The sequence below is a fragment of the Lineus longissimus genome, chromosome 14 (assembly GCF_910592395.1).
Source record: "Lineus longissimus chromosome 14, tnLinLong1.2, whole genome shotgun sequence".
NCBI lineage: Eukaryota > Metazoa > Nemertea > Pilidiophora > Heteronemertea > Lineidae > Lineus > Lineus longissimus.
This window is the reverse complement of record NC_088321.1, coordinates 14,281,474-14,300,647: the sequence shown is the minus strand read 5'-3', so window position 1 is coordinate 14,300,647 and position 19,174 is coordinate 14,281,474. Positions and strand designations below refer to the sequence as shown.

Below are 19,174 nucleotides of genomic sequence, written 5' to 3'. Positions count from 1 at the left end.
AGTCAATAGTATTATGTTTAAAAAAACACTTTTTCTTAAATCTTTTTAATAAATCTTATTTATCTTTGGGATGAACCCTATCTAATAGATAAAAGACTTCACCTTGACAACTTCTTTATTTCTTTGCACCAACCTTCTAATAGATCCTATATCATCCATACATGTTAGTCATGTTTATTTTTAATAATTCTTATTCATCTTTGGATTGAACCCTATCTTATCGATGCTGGAGCATCCGTAAGGCAGTTCCCCTGATAATTTCTTTTTATTTCTTTGCCCCAACCATCTAAAATATCCTCTATCATCCATTTTCTTAATCATGTATATTTTTAATAAATCTTATTTATCTTTGTCGTGAACCCTATCTAATAGATGCTGGAGCATCCATAAGAATTCACCTTGACAATTTCTTTATTTCTTTGCGCCATATGGCCCGGAAGAGATTTTTTTTCTGAACCTTTGGGACACTACAGTGTACATTTGTACAGGGACTTTCAGCCAATCAGATTTCGACAAATAAATGTCTTAGAAACTTAGAGCGCTCGTCATAAATAGTAGAATACGATGTTCGATCTAAAGGTCGCGAGTTCGAATCCGGTTGTGGACAACATTTTTTCTTTCTATTAAATAGAAAGAAAAAAAAGAAAAAATGAAATTTAAATTTTTATAATGCGTTTCTTTACCCTTGTTATTTAGATTTTAGATATTTGAGTTATGCTACCTGCAACATACCTACAGAACGGACAATAACAATAGCCCATCTCCAAGATCCAAGGGATAGTCCTTCAGATATCATATTGAGTATGAATATACAATGAGACTTGTCTCATGTGAATGGTCTTCCTCCAGTATAAATACGTTTCTCTGCAATGAGACTTGTCTTTCGATACTGCCTCATGTGTGTGGTCTCCCTCCAGTATATTTTGATACTGTATGCTGAGAACAGCGTTATTTAAAGCATCATTTTACAGAAATATCATATCACTTCTAAGTTTCATGATGACGCACCGATGACGACACAGATTTATCGGATTCTGATTCAGGAAAAAAGTTCGCGGCCCGGGAAACGAACCAAGGAAATTCTCCCTCGTTGGACTTGGACAAACCTCACCCCGCGGCTTGCACGTATGTTCGTGTATGAGGCCCAACAGACGGTGGTGACTTGGTCCCAAACTCATAGAAGATGGCCTCATAAATAACGAAGCATCCTCTGTATATGCAAACTAAGATCACGATGTAAATAGTATTTGGAACAGGACAAGCCTAGTCATATCCATGGAAACCGCGTGCGTCTGAAGAACTATATTTTTGGGGGAGGACCAAACGGACCTCGTACCCACTGGCTAGTGAGACCAAAGACAAATTCGGCCTTCTTCATAAGGACGTATGCAAAAGGCCATTTTGACAATAATGCCTATGATTGTATGAGCAATGTGTTCGGGGACACCATCGAAACAGAAATTGAACAAGACATGTTGATGTATTTTGTACAGACATGTCTAGTTCATTTTCTGTTTTATAGGTGGCTCTCCTCATATTTTAAGAAGTGCACGACTGCTCATTCTACTTGTCCTCCAAGTATGTGGGGGGGGGGGGGTGGTTTGAACAAAAACGATGAAAGACGGTTTTACTATATATATAATAGGATTTAATCAAGATTTATTCTATTTTTATGTAAGTGCCTGCGTGTGCAGAATAAAATTATACATCATACAATTATGGGCCTGTGTTACTAGGCAACTGTTTCTATAGCAACCTATCAACCAATCAAAAAGTGGTACTGGTAGTGAAGCCAAATGTATGTACAATGTGCACCACTTGAAATATCTGAATCATGATCTTTAAAACCATGCATTTTAAATCGTATCCATGTAATCTGAAGAGAAAATCGAGGGGGGTTAAACGAGGAAAATAGATGTGGTTGAAATAGGACTTTTTAAGACTCACCAAATCATCTGCAACAAATTAAGGACTGCTTTTGAAAGAGAAACTGTATATAACAGGATTGGTCGTCATGGTATTGACTGGTCACCGTGGCAACAGACACCAAATGATTGATCACCATGGTAATATCCAGTCACTATGGCAACATCTGGTTGCTATGGTAATAGGGCTGGTTGCCATGGTTACATTCACAATGGTCGCCACGTTATTAAATGATCACAACACAATACAACATGATATTCACAGTAAAGATTTACCATCGATTAAGACGATTTACTTCATTTGTCAAATCGTATAGTTCCACAACAAAATATTTCAGTCTATAAGGGTGCGTAGTTACCATGTGTATCACGCGGGGGCGTTGAAAACCATCTGCCAATTAAAAATAGTTTTGCTCGTTTATAAAAATAGAGTTCTCTTATCAAAATGTCTTACAAAAAGTTACTATTATTACCAATAAAGTACCATCGAGAAAACAACCCGAACACCCCTTGAATACATAATGAGACATACCCATTTACCTTACATGATATAGGGAGCAGTTCATTTGCGTACCATGTAGAGGGGTGTTAGGGTCATCGAATGTATATCCCAACACACTATAGTATATAGTAACCACCAAAGAATGAAAAAATGACATCATCACTGTCACCATGACGACCACTCCATTTCCATAGAAACAGTTGCTAGGGAAAAACAGTTTGCTCTCAGAGAAGTTCTGACACTTGTGAAAGTTGGATTAAGTTTAAAGGTATCCGTCAAAAGTCTGACCATTATTTTGCCGATTGAAGCAAAAATCTGGAGACAAAATTCCATGCTGATTGAATAACTCTCTCACATGCCAGAAGAGCTAAATGTGGCGGTATTATAACTGGTCATGGTGACTGCAACTCCTAGTGGCCGAATGCACAAAATGCACTCCAAACCAGATTAATATTATCTCACAAACACATCCCATACAAGACGTGAAACCAGGACAAAAACAGCCGTATAATTCATTCAGTTCCTCACCCGGCCACGAGGAGGTGCTTATTGCCACTTTGACCCAAAAATTGTAAAAGCAGGAAAGCCAGGCCTAACTAAGCTAAACGCTTTCAACCTAATCACTAGGTATATAAATATGCTATCTTTAGTGAGAAAAGGTTAGGTAATAATGAAATGACCTAGGTTCTAGGTTATAATATGCTCTGAGATTACACGTCTATATTACAAGCGTCGTTATTCAAAAACGTGACTTTATATCAAATGTATATCTTTCTGAATACTACATCAAAAAGGAACCATAGCGAAAACAAAACAGTCGATAGGGGCGGCCCCTATTGTTGTAATAAGTCATGTAAAAAACTCCCATAGAAAGTAATTAGATCTATAAAGATTTGTTCGCGTGAAATTTCAACAAACGTAAATATGGTAACACAGGTAACCATAGCAACCATGGTAACTGGAATTGAGTTACCATGACAACTAGAGTAACTACGGTAACACAGGGATAACACATCATTGAACCACAACTTTTAGTCATGGTGTTTTATGTAAACTCTGTATAAACGGTTAACCCTTTATCCTTGAACACGGCCAAGGTCGAATTCTGTGACCTTGACCTTTATGTGCTGCTACGACCTGTGCATAATAATAACAAATGTTTGAGCTTTTGTCAGTTTAGTTACCATGACAATAGATGCACAAATGTTCACAATACCACCATGGAATCTATACATAGTACAATACATGCCCTTGAATTTATCCAAGTGAAGGTAATTTGTTACCTTGACAAGTGAATAGGTCATGAACACAGTGTATGTCATAGACATAACTATGAAAGGCTGACGACCTTTTGGAGGTCACCTTTAACTTGTTCTCCTTTGTATCATGAAGGTCATTACCATGACCTTGACCTTAGAAGGTTGCAATATATTGGACTGTGCATCTCCATGGCAGCAGGATACAACAGTTAAACACCTAGATTATTAATGCTCGAGACCGAAAAATGTAAATTTTTGTTTTGTGGACCGATTCTTTTAGAATGATCTGAACCCTTGGAGGACTTGGTGTAACCATGGTAACTATCACATGATATATTGGCTCATATTAAAAATTCATCAAAACCTTAAAACAATGGATATTGATTCGGGCTACTTTTCCCCAAGCTTTCAAATGGAGACATCAGATTTGAGTTGGGTAACTGTACATGAGTGGAAAATATCGTTTAAAAAAATCCTCCGGGCAAAACTTTGCATGATCATTTCTAAAAAGAATGGCCGTGATTTGAGGAACATTGATACCATACATTGAAAAACTCATTACACTTTAAAGATATTAAAGAATCAAATAAAGAAGATACACAATCAACCCAGAAATACCTGTGGTGGCCACTTTGAATGTCAAATACATTCTCTGCAAAATTTTCAGGTAGGAAATAATTTTCGACAAGTGCTACTCAAATAGAACAGTCTCTACTACTTTTCTCAATCTTCGTAATTTTTTTTATAATGGTTGCCACAGGTATTCAAGGGTTAATTTGAATGTCATTCAATCACTTTTCCATAAGTTTTCCTGAGGTATTGAAATTGTTGATAATCACAAACTCATATAGGATAGAAACAGCCCTGTTGCTAGGGTAAACATGGAAGTGTCACCATAGCAACAGTGCATATCGACCATGGCACAAATCAGAGCATCCATGGTAACCATTCTTTTGAAATAAATGTGAAGATTTATACAATCTATTGACAAAACAACAGCCATGGAAATTATTTTAATCATTTGGTTAGGTTATTACTATTTTGTTAATTGATTTGTTAATTAATCAAGTAGCTAATTTTTACTTTACCTAATAATCAAAGTCGTTTTAACTTACACTTGTGGCATTGAACTTTCTCCCATTGAACACGGCCTGTCAATTAATTGATAACCTTAATAATCTAATTGAATCCAATTAAATTAATTGTATAACACAATTCCCATGATGTAGGCTTCAAAAAAATAAACATGACAATTATTGAACTAAACTCGCCCCAATTTTAATTTCAGAGTGACCCAACTGTTGAGCTGATGATATAAACGACACTGTTGCTAGGCAACGGTCTTGACACGAAGTGTCACGATACCAACCATGGTACACAATAGGGCCGTTTAGACGACGCGAAAAAATCCGGATGCGTCCCGAATCCGGATTAATTTTTCGTCGTGTAAACGCAAAAAGATCCGGATCAATGTGGTTGCATCCGGACTAAAAAGGTACCATCGCCTTGGGTGGTTTTAATCCGGATTCATCCAGATTCGATCCGAATGCGGTCTTTTCGCCTGTCGTCTAAACGGCCCTATTATGGCTTTCTTCAGTTCAAGTCAATTTGACGTTGATTTAGACTTCAGTTGCTCATAGTGTTCTCTATCAAATGCACTGCGACTCACTCCCAAATTAAAATGAACTAGACTCTAGATCATATCAGAAACTACTAAAAATTTCATCATAAAACTATCATTTATTCATGTCTATTTTTTATTTCTATTTTCTTTCTTTGGTAAGAGTTATCTACAGAGTTACATATTGCCCTAGTGGTAAATAGAATTCAACTATAAAAGGACTGATTGCGGAGTTTCTGAGAGAAAAAATTGTTGCCTGGCAACTATGTCCATGGCAACTGTTGCTACCCCCAGTCCTTTGCAATAGTGTAGCGTGCAGAATAAGAGAGGATACATGTCAATGTAATAAATAAGAGAAAAGAGAATAAATACACCTCTAAAGCCAGGAAAATTTTAAGAACACTTTAAATGTTGAAATTTCTCACATTTTCGCATTTCCCAAAAGTTTCCGAACTCAAAAAGATGAAATGAATGACTTGGTCACCAAATGTACATAGTTTTTAAATAAATAAGTTATAACTAGAATATAATGCAGCTATATAATTTACAGTGTATTGTACAGTGCATGCTGTGTATTTCAATATCAGTTGTGCCTTTTAAAAGCAGATTTTGACATTTGAAAAAGTCAGAAATCATCATATTTGCTATGAATCCCAACTATGACCAAAAATGATGCAAATATTTTATCTACTTCACACTTATGGAAACAGTAATTTAATAAGAAAATGTTCCCCATTTAATTTTTTCCTCTGCAAAGATTTTCTCACGTTTTCTGAAACACACAGTATGAACCATAGTAAACATCGTATCATAAAATACAGTGTTCTCAAAAGCATTTTAACTACCTTCTAAAATTTGAGAGATATATATCAAAGAAAAAATATTGCACTTGTTGTTTTTGAGAATTCAACAGGAAACCATGGTAACGGTTACCATGGTTTTGCGGCAGTACTTTCAACTTACATATTCTAGCACTAAAACACTCTTACTCAATCTTTTTCATTTAAATCATTGTCACAATTGATGTTCCAAGAGTTTGTTTGATTCATAACACTTGAAAAATTTTGAAAATTTGATTTTGGGCAAAAATTGTTTTTCGAATGGCAGCTAACACTGTTTGATTAAACTACTAGAGTAAAGAGATCTACAAACAAAACAACTGTGTAAAATTCTAATTCTCTAAATCGTTGCTAGATAAATTATGCTATTGCACATAGGAACTGAACACAATTCGGTAAAGAATTACCAATCTGCAAAAACTGCACTTCGGTAAGGGAATGCCATTGTGCAGGTACCCTTTTATGGCATCAAAAAACCTAAAGATAAATGCATTTTCTCTCAATAGATGTCACCACAGGCTTAAACAGTGACACTTGACTGATTTACTCTTCAAGTACTGCAGACAACTAATTAGGGCTCTTAAACTGCTCTGACTCTATCATAGTCCAGTCAATTTATGAACAAATGGCTCAATATTTGTGGTAGGGTTGTGTGTTCCAAACCAAATGTCTACAAAGTCAGACTTCAGGAAAGTCCAAAGTGTTGTTCTCACTTTTGGGCAAAATTGACTGGACTATGGTTTACAAATTTTAAAAGAAAATTTCCGCTCAGAAAGTCTAAAGTCCTTGAAGAGTAAACATCACTAGTCACTGCTTGATCGGGCTATGATCGGTCGATTGGGGATCTTTTCCAGACTGATCACCAGTTTCATTTGTGAGACCAAGTAAACCATAAATGCAATTAGTTCCCCAAATAAAGCAGTGAAAGGAATTCGTAATATTCATGTGCTACACTCATGATACGACAAAAAACATAAATAAACAAAAGACAAAAGAGAAACATGTTGAACCTCTCCACCCCCACTACCACAAATAGATTACTCTAATGCATTTACTAGAATAGTCCATGCAGGAAAGTGGGGGTGAACAGGTTGAGATACACGAGGTAAAGCTGTAGATGACCAAGGGTTAACTAAGTGAGGAAGTTCACGAAGAACTTGTTTAGAAGGTTCATTCTTTCTAAGTTCAAGAAAGTTTTTTCTGATCTTAGAAAGTTTATTGAGGTCTTCAGGAGAAGTTCAGTGTAACCTTTTAAGGAGGGTATCTTCATATTCTGAAAGTCCACAAATTCGCCTCAATTATCAGAAACTTTTTGAAGTGATTTCTGTATAAGTTTGCCGAGTTTATACAAGTTCAGAAGGTTTTCAGAGTTTCCTTAACACCCTACGGTCTGAATACATGACTGCATTGAAGGAGGGATCATAACAGTAAATCATAACTATGGATAACATGTCATTAGAATGTACAATTGCAAGGTCAAAGGTCAAGGTCAGCTGTCAAAGGTCATCCTAAAAATAGCATCCCATATTTGATTTCTAAGCGTATCTTATAGACACATAAAGTCCATTTAACACCAAGCTGCCTGGGTAAAACAGCTGAATATATGACAGAAATAGCCCTGTCGCTAAGGTAAAGTTTCAATTTGAAATGTCACCATAGCAACAGTAACCATGGTAATCATAAATGTACAGTGTCCCCAGCATGCCTAGCATGAAATGAACTCAATCTAACACTGATACAATATAGATTAGATTGTCTTCGTAATCTTGGGAAATTTTCAAAAATATCCCGTTTATTTGAAAAACATCAACTTCGACAACACTGAACTCGCAACGTCAACACAACAAACCTTGATCCTTGACCTTTATTATTTGAGTAAGTGACCTTGACCTAATGTCATAGGTTGTAAGTTGACCTTGACCTCATGTCAAAGGTCAAGGTCGCGCTGTGCTCAATTTTATCAATGTACAAAAAAGTGAAGCCAGTTATATATTGTTTTTTATAGTTAAAACTACTAAATCTCACCTTCAAACGTAATTAGTTATAAAGGGCTAGAAAATAGCCAATGATATGTATTTTAAGTACTAATATATGCAAATATATGCAGATTTATGCAACTATATGCAAATATAATGCAAATATATGCAAATTCATGCATGTAATAAAGATAACTAGATAAATGCGATTAATCGTAAACAATGTCATGGTAGTGTCGTAATATACCATATCAGGAAACATTCGAAGCAATGAAAATGGCATCTCAGTTGGCCCCAACCCCCCCTCTCTCTGGACACTCCCTTGACCCACCCAAGGCCTGTCAAAGGCCTTGTTTTTTAAGAGTATGTCTTCTGATGTCTTTTCGCCGTGGTTTATGCGAGTTTACCACCCCCTTGTCATCCCAGTTGACTATTCCGTCTCAAAGACAATAACTAACGATAGATGGATCCATTAGAACAAAACGGGTGTCACATAAATTCTTAAAGTGCAGCGCATGTGCTGATTATAGATAGGTTATATAGTAATTTAGTATATAATTATAATTTAGTATTTTTATATTTCTTTCATGCTGCAAGGAAAGCAAATGCTTGCGCCTGCAATGTACCTTTCTGCCTGTGAAGTGGAATGTGTTCTAAATCTCCAATGAATAAAAATAAATATAAATAAATAATAGAGTGATTTCATACGAAATCACAACTTATTTGTGATATGATGCAATATGGAATGCAAACGTATGGAATGTTAAGATAAACATAAATCTAATCACATAAAACAAAGCTGTTTATAGATATGTTAAACTTCCCTTACTACTGGTTATGACTGGCTATATATCTGATCATCAGTAGCATGTGGAATGGCTTAGTTATATACAGTTATTTCTTCAGTTTGACATAATTTGGAATGAAACGATTGAAAGTGAAACTCACATCATAATAAGACTCATATCATGATAAAACTCGCATCATAATAAAACTCGCATCATTTTGGAAAACGCTGGGTAACAAACCAGTGTACACAAGCAGATTCCAAAATTCCATGGGCGCAAAAAGACATACAGAAAGACATACCCGAATCATACCCCAACATTTTTGACGGCCACCGTGTCCGAGTTCCGTTATTCCACCCAGCATTTGACAAGTCATAAACACTCTCAACTTAGAGAATGTATTATATGCTCGTAGCTGGAGTTTTGTAAATTTACACCCTTCAAATATCTGGCTGAGTCAATGGCAAGTTTAAGAAAGCGAGACATTTACCACTAAAACTTGAAAACCGTCACCATTTGTTGTAATACATCCAGTGTCATATTTTTTTTCTCAAAATTGTACGTTTTTCACCCATTGGATTGAAGGCTTAGATTATTATAGCACAAAATTTTGCGATGTAATAATCAGGTACAAAAGCATTCGATTTTTCAGTCCAGAGTTGCTTCATCAGCATTAGAGACAAACCCAGCATTATCTCAAGTATCTTCATCACTAACTCTCCTTTACAATAAGCATAAGGATTTAACACCAAGGTTACTTCTAATGCCATTTGAGCAACCTGGCCGAGGAATGTACAAAGCATACCGTCCTGTAGATGACCTTTAACCAATTTTGTTCCTTTTTCTAATGAAATTTTAGATACTTTTTGGAAAAACTTTCATCTGACACTGTATGTTTTAACCCTTTTAATTCCAAGTATTCAGTTTTTCTAACAAACAATCGATACTCATGAAACTTATATAGCACTTAATCCAACCAGTTTCAGTCACTCACTTTGAATGTTTGTAGAGTTAGGCAGACGATTTTTCTGAGGAAAAGCTTGGAACTGAAAGGGTTAATCGAAAAAAATTAAAATTGACAGCTTTTGACCAGAGGTCCTGTCCAGTCAAATTTCCAGCAAAACACAGAAGTCCACTGCAGCATAACCTTGCCAGAACACACATGTTTACATTTTGATATGTACAGCATATTTAGCCAACTAACACTGCAATGGACAGTTCACAAGGACATCTACCCAAATCATTCAAAACAATCAATTAAAATCATTCAATATAAAATAGACTGTTAGAAGTACAAAAAATAAACATGATAGGTCACTATGGTAATCCTGGTATCCAAGAAACAGTTGTCATAACAACTGGTTGCTAACATGATTATTTCTTGTACTTTTGATTGACAGTTTATTATGACTAGATTTTTAACATGTCAACATGGCACCATTGTCTTGTCAGCCGTGTCCCCAAGAGCCACTTGCAGTACATCAAGTAATGACAGTATGCATTAAAATGGCTCCTGGGAACAAGGCTGTGTTTGTGGAATGCTTTGATTAACATTCAAGAACACCCTGAATTAAAATGGACTATTCCGAGTACAGTTAGTTATACAAAGCCATGCAAAGCATGTTGGGTGAACCATGTCCAGCCAAGGGGTGTCAGCTACTGGTTCCGCCAACACAACAGGTACCATAAAAGTAATGATTACCAGACCTGCCCGTCTAAAAAATATATTCCATCAAAAATTTTAAACATGTTTTGTTTAAAATTTGGGTGGAAAATATGTCATGTGCTTTGTCAACAACCTTGAAAATTGGACCTCAGTTACCACGGCAAACAAAGTTTTAACAAATTCGGAAATATGTTTTGATTTGTCTCACAAGAGGTGTGGAACTTTTCTTCAAGGACATTAACATGACGAGCAGGTCGACAGCTGGACACAGTGCCCCCTTTTAGCGACATTCCACAACATTAACCCAACCACATAGCATTCCTAAAACTTGCCATCGACTCGACCAAAGGACAATATTAAATCTTACCACCCCTGTCTTCAGAATGAACCAATCTATCTCAAGGGCTACAAGTTGGGACAGATGGTTCCATTTCAAGATCAGGGGGTGACAGGTAATGTACTGTCCAGTACAACATGCACAATGACGTGCTTCATTGAATGAATTAGCATAAATTATCAATAATTATATCTTTTCTACCTACACATAAGCAACCTTTATAAGTGAATATAAGAGATCTTTCTATATGATATTATAACTTTGGCGATATATGATTCAAATATATTATATAGAGTATACAGAATGGATAATCATCCATAATAGTTACAACATTGAAGCTACAGTAGTCTACACATAGTTTAAGCTATTACGACATCGATATAAGTATACAGGGGGTCCTCAGGGTGAAAAGTGCCAAATTTACAAAATAAAAACATCTGATATTTTGATATCATAACCATTTAGCCCATAAAGGGGTGAGAGGACATCGACGAAGCTCCAGAAGGACAACACCCTAATAAATATTTAAAATTTCAACAATGCCATCAAAAGTTTATGATACGCACCAAATATTGAAATTCAATAGAAAATTTAAGTTTGATTATGTCACTTTTAGTTTTCTTATTTTTTATTTTTGGTTGCTAAGCAACAGTTGCCCTTGTTAACTGTGTTGTCCTTGACAACAGTAGTCACCCTCAACCCTTAATAGGTTAACACTGATGCACAACAGTGGTTCTTGTGTTACATTTACATCTCTGGTGGTCGGTTGAAAATCACTAAAATCTTGTGACAAAGTATTTTCACTGTTTCGTTCATTTTTCGTGTTACCAGAAATAAACCAACAGTGAAATGACATTGACCTTGTCGTCATGACAACAGTTATTCAATTCACAACAAACAAAGGTGTTGTTGGGTAACTAGTGTGCACCTCACGAACTCTGCTCAGACCAAATGAACTGGCCAATTGTAAACACATATAACACTCACACAAAAACCAGTTGCCATAGTATCGGTTACTATGGTAACTATGATGAGCAAGGCTTGATACATTGAAATCCAAAGTACTTTTAAACAAGGTTTTCTCCATACAATCATTAAATCAGCACCAAAGTTTATCTTCGAAAATATGTGAACATCATCGACCACATCTGACAAACATCCATGGACCAAGAGTAATTTTGGAATTTTCGAAGTTTAGAAAATTGAAATTGAAGACATTCAGGATTCATCTGAATAGTACAACATGACATTCATTTTGAAGCTCTAAAGTTCATTTTTTTGCAAGATTGGTATGTTTCAAATTGCAGTTTAATTTTTTTAAACAACTCAGTCCTTTATTAAAGGGCAAATTACCAATAATTCATTGGTTATAATGCCATTTCTACTACACAAACCACAAAAAAGTACAACAAGTCTTCTATAGACTGTGATTCAAATTCAAATTTCATATCTCAAATTGTTGTCTATCGCTAAATCATCGTACGGTTACAGTGAAGACAATACCGTTACCAACGGTTACCAACAAAACAAAGTTCACGTTGCATATTGGTGGTAAAAAAACATGAAGTGCACCACTTTTGAAAGGCTTGTATCCATAGTAACAAGAACTGATTAAAATACTTGTACTTGGTGCGCTAAGGCCAACTGATGCATCTTAAGTACAAGTGCACTTAAAATCAGTACAACTGCACCTCAAGTTCCAATGCACCAATGCAGGACATCAAGTGCCTAGTACTTGTCATGTTATTGCACCTAGTAAGCTAGACTCACCAGTTGAAATGGGACCTCAAGGCACCCAGTACTTCGAGCACCGAGTATCACCGTTTTTCTTATAAAACCTTGCCCCAGGCCAATCTGAACACTCCAACCCATAAGCTCTGTGTATTTTGTATTATAAAACCTTGTTCCCAGGTCCGCACGTGTTTACATCAATGCAAATGTACATCCATCAATAATAGTTTCCCAGCGAAATCAAAACCATCCAACTCACGAAATAAGGCACTTTTCACCAAAACCGAGGACAACATGTCACCTAACTACTCAATTATTCATTTATTATTCTCTAAACTAAGCAAGTAATATTTCTTCGATTAATGATAAAAATCATGATTTTATACTTTTTTTTGTGAAGCTTTAATAAATATGTGCAAGTCATTGCAATATTTCTATGTACACGTCATGCATTGTCTACTGTTGCCGTTTGCAACCGAAAGGTTGCTATGCGACGGTCATCACCGTGGCAACAAGTAGTACTCATAATGCATTGTATGTATGTATAATCCAATGCATTATGAGTACACAGTGCATTTCTATTTATAGCACATCATCCATACGTAATGTAATGTTTTACATACATTGTATTACCTATAGATAACCGAGGAATGATCATTCTACAATTTATCAACAAATTTTTCAATTTAAAATATTCGATAGCATAATAAACAAGTCGTCACTTTCTAAAAATAGCATTGTGACTCGGTGGGCAAAAGATGCGTGCGAAAAAAGTTGCTAAATACATCCTTAAAATTCTAGCATAATCTATTAATTAGTTAATATTGTTCAATTAAGACTAATTACCTAATTACATCAATTAGTTCTGACACTAATTGATGATTTGATATGTATGCTACTTCAGGATGTGATTACCTCCACTCGTAACTAGGCAACCAGAAAACAACAATCATAGTTGACATGGCAACCAAAAGGTTGCCAGGCAACACACCATCACCACGGCAACCATAACTCAAAATGGCTCTCTCGTCTGTGCTTCTCGTTATCAAACGAACAATTTTACGACTGTTATCTTCTGAGGTCTATCTTGTTTGATTCCGTGACGTAGCAACCAGTGTGGTTGACATAGCAACCAGAGGTTGTCGTAGCAACCGTTTTGGTCATTTTGACTCTTGCACCGTTTTCTTTAGATTTCCAGCCCTGAAAATAGACAAACATGACATATATGGCATTTGTCTGTTAATGTAAGGATAACAATTCGTTAAATTTTTGATGGAACAAGGACATTGGTCTTCAGCACCCGAGCAAAAAGACTGAAATGGAAATTTAGTTAATGGTTATATCCTAGCTATTTCAAAATTCACCAACTCTTTCTTTGTTTTTGTGGCCATATTTAGTTCTCTTTTCAGACTTATATATAACTATTTCAAATAATTCCATAATTTTTCTGATTTATTTGTACATTTTTATTCTGCATGATATCCTACTGTTTTGACAATAGTTTTAAATCTCATGTACGTGTGGCATATCATTAAGATATTCTTTTTTTCTTTTACTTTTATTTTGACACAGTCTAAAGAGATACATGAAACACGTGGAAACAAATGACAGAGTGGACCATTAAGAAGGACCCCCTTCACCAAACAAATGGCCGGGACCCTTAAACCCTGATGTTTCTTCATAGAAATGGACCAATTTCATTGCCAATTTCTACTTCACAGTCATGCTTGGTCAATCGAGCATGATATCTCGATTTCTTTCGGCAAATATCATATTTTGTAGTCGCATTTCATTTCATTAGAAAAACATCTTCCATTTCATTTTTCAATCATTAAACTTCACAACAGAAAGCACCCCCTATACACAAATCTCTGTCCATCCACTACTATCCTAATTCAAAACACCGTGCCTGGCTTGACGATAAACACCAATTGAATACGACTATACATCGACCATGATGATTTACATATCCGACCAAAGGTCATGACCCTTGACAAACCAATCACGACAGAGTAGAGGAGAAAGACTGAGGTTACCATGGTGACGAAAAGACCAGGATGTAAAACATGAAGAGAGAGAAAATACACAGAACATTCTGACCGTAACATGTACATTGGATATCTAGATCGACAGTAAAAATACGACTTGACTTGAGCAGAAAATCATTTTGCAGAGGAAAAACATCTTCCAGGAAAAAAGCAAAATACATACGGAGGTGACACCCTTTTATACTTATTCCCTAACACAGAGGTTTTTTAAAGTTGAAGCGTCTGTTTTTAACGATCAACTCAGAATTAAACCTGAACCATCACTTTTTGTATATCGACATTGTATTAAAGCTGAACTACTTTCACACCAAAACTGGTTAAAGTGGCTAACACGTTTTCTATTCAAATTCCCCATGATCTCAGTTTAGACACATTATGTTGTATTTGTAGGAAAAATCTTACACCCAGGTAGATATATCGGCCAGCTAAGTGATTAGCCCAGTAGTACACACATGAGCAGAACTTATATTTTTTTGTAGAAAATATGTTACACCCAGGTAGATATATAGGCCAGCTAAGTGATTTCCCCAGTAGCACACACATAAGCAGAACTTATATTTTTTTGTAGAAAATATGTTACACCCAGGTAGATATATAGGCCAGCTAAGTGATTAGCCCAGTAGCACACACATAAGCAGAACTTATATTTTTTTGTAGAAAATATGTTACACCCAGATAGATATATAGGCCAGCTAAGTGATTAGCCCAGTAGCACACACATAAGCAGAACTTATATTTTTTTGTAGATAATATGTTACACCCAGGTAGATATATAGGCCAGCTAAGTGATTTTCCCAGGAGCACACACATAAGCAGAACTTATATTTTTTTGTAGAAAATATGTTACACCCAGGTAGATATATAGGCCAGCTAAGTGATTTCCCCAGTAGCACACACATAGGCAGAACTTATATTTTTTTGTAGGAAATATGTTACACCCAGGTAGATATATAGGCCAGCTAAGTGATTTGCCCAGGAGCACACACATAAGCAGAACTTATATTTTTTTGTAGGAAATATGTTACGCCCAGGTAGATATATAGGCCAGCTAAGTGATTTGCCCAGGAGCACACACACAAGCAGAACTTATTCAGGTACAAGGGAAAGAGAGACATAACACTGAAGATGACACAGATTAAGGTGGGACAAGTTTAGTTTTGATAACACACAATATTGTTGCTAGGACACCAAAATATTCCCCAGCCAAACATTGAAAAAAAATTGCGAAAAAAACAAGAAAAAAGACCTTGTGCCAAAATTAAAGAATTCGTAATTTTGAATATGAAATTGAAACACTATTCAAGCTGACAGGAAACACCTCCAACATTGTTGACATTGTTGCCATGACGACACTATATAACAACACTTCCATCGATCTACAACTTACGCCATCTGGTGACTGCCACCATTTTGGAGAATGGTTGTCATGGCAACCAAGTTGAGCAAAATGCGCTCGTCATGTTCATATCACCGTCGATTTTTGGAAGACTGGAGTTTCCGCAGGAAGTGGAGGAAGAAAAATGAATTCTGGGTAAAGGATCGGAATTTTTAGAATTATACAGAAGAGGAGGGTGTTGAACTTTGGGGTTTAGGAATTTTTTAGAATTGAAAGAAATTGAAATTAATTTGTTTAAATCAAATAACGGAAGTCTGAGGAACTGGCATGCATAAGTTTGACCTTGCCCTTGATTATTGACCTTGACCTTCACTTCTTGCCCAAAAATCATTGACCTTGAATTTTGATTTACTTTACCCATCCAATCAGACCTATGTACCAGGACTAAAATCTTGCATTGACCGGCAATGTACCTTGACAAAATCAAAGTGTTCAAGAGAATTTCACGTTCCATATGGTCCAGTAGATTCAAAGAATTTTCCTTTCCATATAATCTGGTGAATTTAGAAAAAAAATTAAATGTCCACATCGTCGAGGAAATTTAGGGAATTTCACTTTCAACATAATCCAGTCAAATTAGTTTAATTTCCACTAGTATTCAACTCTTTAATTCCTTTTACAGGTTTGCCAAGCTCCCATGACCACATGTCATTTGAACTGACCAGCCAGACAAGTTTGAAGCCATCATCCTGAGCGTAAATGTGAACACAACCATGAATGATTGCATTTAAGACCTTTTTATTCCATATCCAGAAATATTTTTAACTTCTCTTTATTTCTGTGACCAATTAAACTAATTTCTGCTAATGCAGTTATTTATTGGCGTTATTTATCTGCACTAATACAAGCAAATATTTTCTGATAGTTGCCAGGCAACTATCGTTGCCAGGCAAATATTGTCAGAGAACTGTGGTTGCCGGGCAACTGTTATCAGGGAACCACTGTTGCTAGGCAACTGCTTAGTTAGTCAGGATCAACAAGGACAAGACTGGGACATACAGACAGAAAAAATAAAATGAACTAAAAATAAACATTTTGCGCAAACAAATCAATTGCGGAAAAAGAGCATCTGATTAGTTTGTCAAACGGAAATAAATCAAAATTTCAAAATGGCCAGGTTTTGTTAAAATTGACTCAAAATGAATTTAACCGAAAAGAACTATGATTTAAAGCTGTTCTCGACATTTGACCTTCAAAATGTAATAAATCTGAGGAACTACTGGCAGCCGTTTTTGATTAACACAAATAGATGTCACAAAGAGAAAACCGACTTTTTCTCGTGTGGGCATACTCTTCAGATATTGTCGTCGACGATGCCGCTTAAAGTTTACACATTTCTGGATTCACCACGGGGATGATGAGATTGTAACCTGTTTTTAACATTGCATTTCTTTTCTCTTCAAAGAATAAGAAATTACAAAGTAAATTGTAAAGTAAGGTGGAATCATTTTAGGTATGGTACAATCATAGCCTCTGTGTGCATCATTGCACTGCAAATTGTTTCCTTCAATGTAATAGCTATAACTGTACCATAATTGTACAACCTTACCCTACATATTACTAAAGTTATCCCAAAACATCTCATGCCCCTCCCCTGTCCACTACAAATGATCTTAAAAATTTCAAATTTTCTGCCCTGAAGTTTCTACAAAATGAACTCGACTCACCAATTTGTGATTTTAATAGGGCCTGTTGGCGTCCTTGGGTCTCTTTAACTGGACTTTCAAGCGCTTCATCCCGATCTGGAATCCGTTCATTGCCTGGATGGCCGCCTGAGCACTTGTAGGGTTGTCAAAACTCACAAAGCCTGCAAAGGAACATGATACACAGATTAGCAAACAAGGATTAGTTTAGACAGCTTGTAACTTCTTTGTATGCCTTTTGTGTTAGATCATGGGTGGATCCAGTCCAGTCAAATGAGGGGACCTGCATTGCATTTCTCATCAAAATTCTTGGCGGGTTCCAGAATTTTGTGGTCAATTTCAAAGAGTTTTCATGAAAGAGCAAGGCATGCGTCTGGTGCCCCCCCCTTGAGCTGAGCCTGTATATGTCTGCCTCTTAACCAGTACACAGCCCTTTGAGAAGCTTAAAGGACCAATGGCATTATTATCAAGCTGTCGGCTGCCTAGTCACCTTCCGCTCTACAGCTGTTACAGACAAAATGGAAAAATTCTAAACCTAACTGAAAGGATGCCTACAAATTTGATGGACATCGAAAAGGAGGTCCCAGGGTCTAAGAATTTCACTTACCGAAACATTTGCTTTGGTTCGTTGCGCGGTCGACGTAGACCTTTGCGCTGATCACATTCCCGAACGGCAGGAACATCTGAGCAAGTTCTGAATCGCCGAATTCTTGAGGCAGATGATAAATGAACAGATTGCAGCCTTCAGGTCCTGGAAAGGTAAAGGTAAAGGTTAAGTTGAGATCAAGGTCATTGGGAAGGTTAACATTCAAGGTCAAATAGCTACTGGTTTTATTGAACTAATCTTTGAATTGAGTTTTATGTTGAGTTAAGTTAATTTGAAGGCCTTGTTTATGATTAAGGTCATGGTTGAATGGAATCGAATGACCTCGTTCTTTTTTCTTCTCGAACTTTGATGGGATTTTTTGTAAACTTCCAAAGAATTGAAACAGGAGATTCTGGGTCATTGTGGGAAAAACTATACTAGACATTGTAGGAAAAACTACAATTCTTGCAGACGATCAGATGACGACACAGGTTTTAAAACCTCGATCCGAGGTGAGTTTTTCCTCTCTTATGCGGGGCTAATGGCAGATCTGCTTTTGTTCATTTCGCAATGAAGTATAAAGTGGACATTAAGGAGGCTCCTATAAGGCAAAGTTATAGTACAATTATAGCCCCCAGTACAATTATAACCTTTCTATGCATCGATGCGTGATGCCAACTGTTTTCTAAACTGTAGGAAATATAATTGAACTGTGGCTTTAATTGCACCACTTTACCTTACACATAACTACATATATTATTGTATCGTGTTGAGGCAAGCTTTTTTCTGTAGTTCAAATCATCGAAACTCACAACACAAAACTAGGACCACCACAAAATCATCGACAGACAAAATAA

At 36.3% G+C, this 19,174-nt stretch overlaps 1 protein-coding gene across 12 annotated transcripts in view; it reads right to left on the bottom strand.

Annotated features, from left to right (window-relative positions):
* Positions 1-5,328: 5,328 nt before the first annotated feature.
* LOC135498625 (CUGBP Elav-like family member 3-A) overlaps positions 5,329-19,174 on the bottom strand; it is a 305,942-nt gene continuing 292,096 nt past the window's right edge. For 11 of the 12 annotated variants that reach the window (XM_064788983.1, XM_064788986.1, XM_064788992.1 and 8 more), the window contains 3 exons: positions 18,339-18,482; positions 17,756-17,895; positions 5,329-13,844 (listed from right to left, as the gene is read on the bottom strand). In XM_064788983.1, coding sequence (XP_064645053.1) covers positions 17,768-17,895; positions 18,339-18,482 — 272 coding nt within the window. In that variant the 3' untranslated portion in view covers positions 5,329-13,844; positions 17,756-17,767. Of the gene's footprint in view, positions 13,845-16,079; positions 16,181-17,755; positions 17,896-18,338; positions 18,483-19,174 lie in introns of all 12 variants that reach the window. The other variant, XR_010449116.1, reaches the window with a different exon arrangement.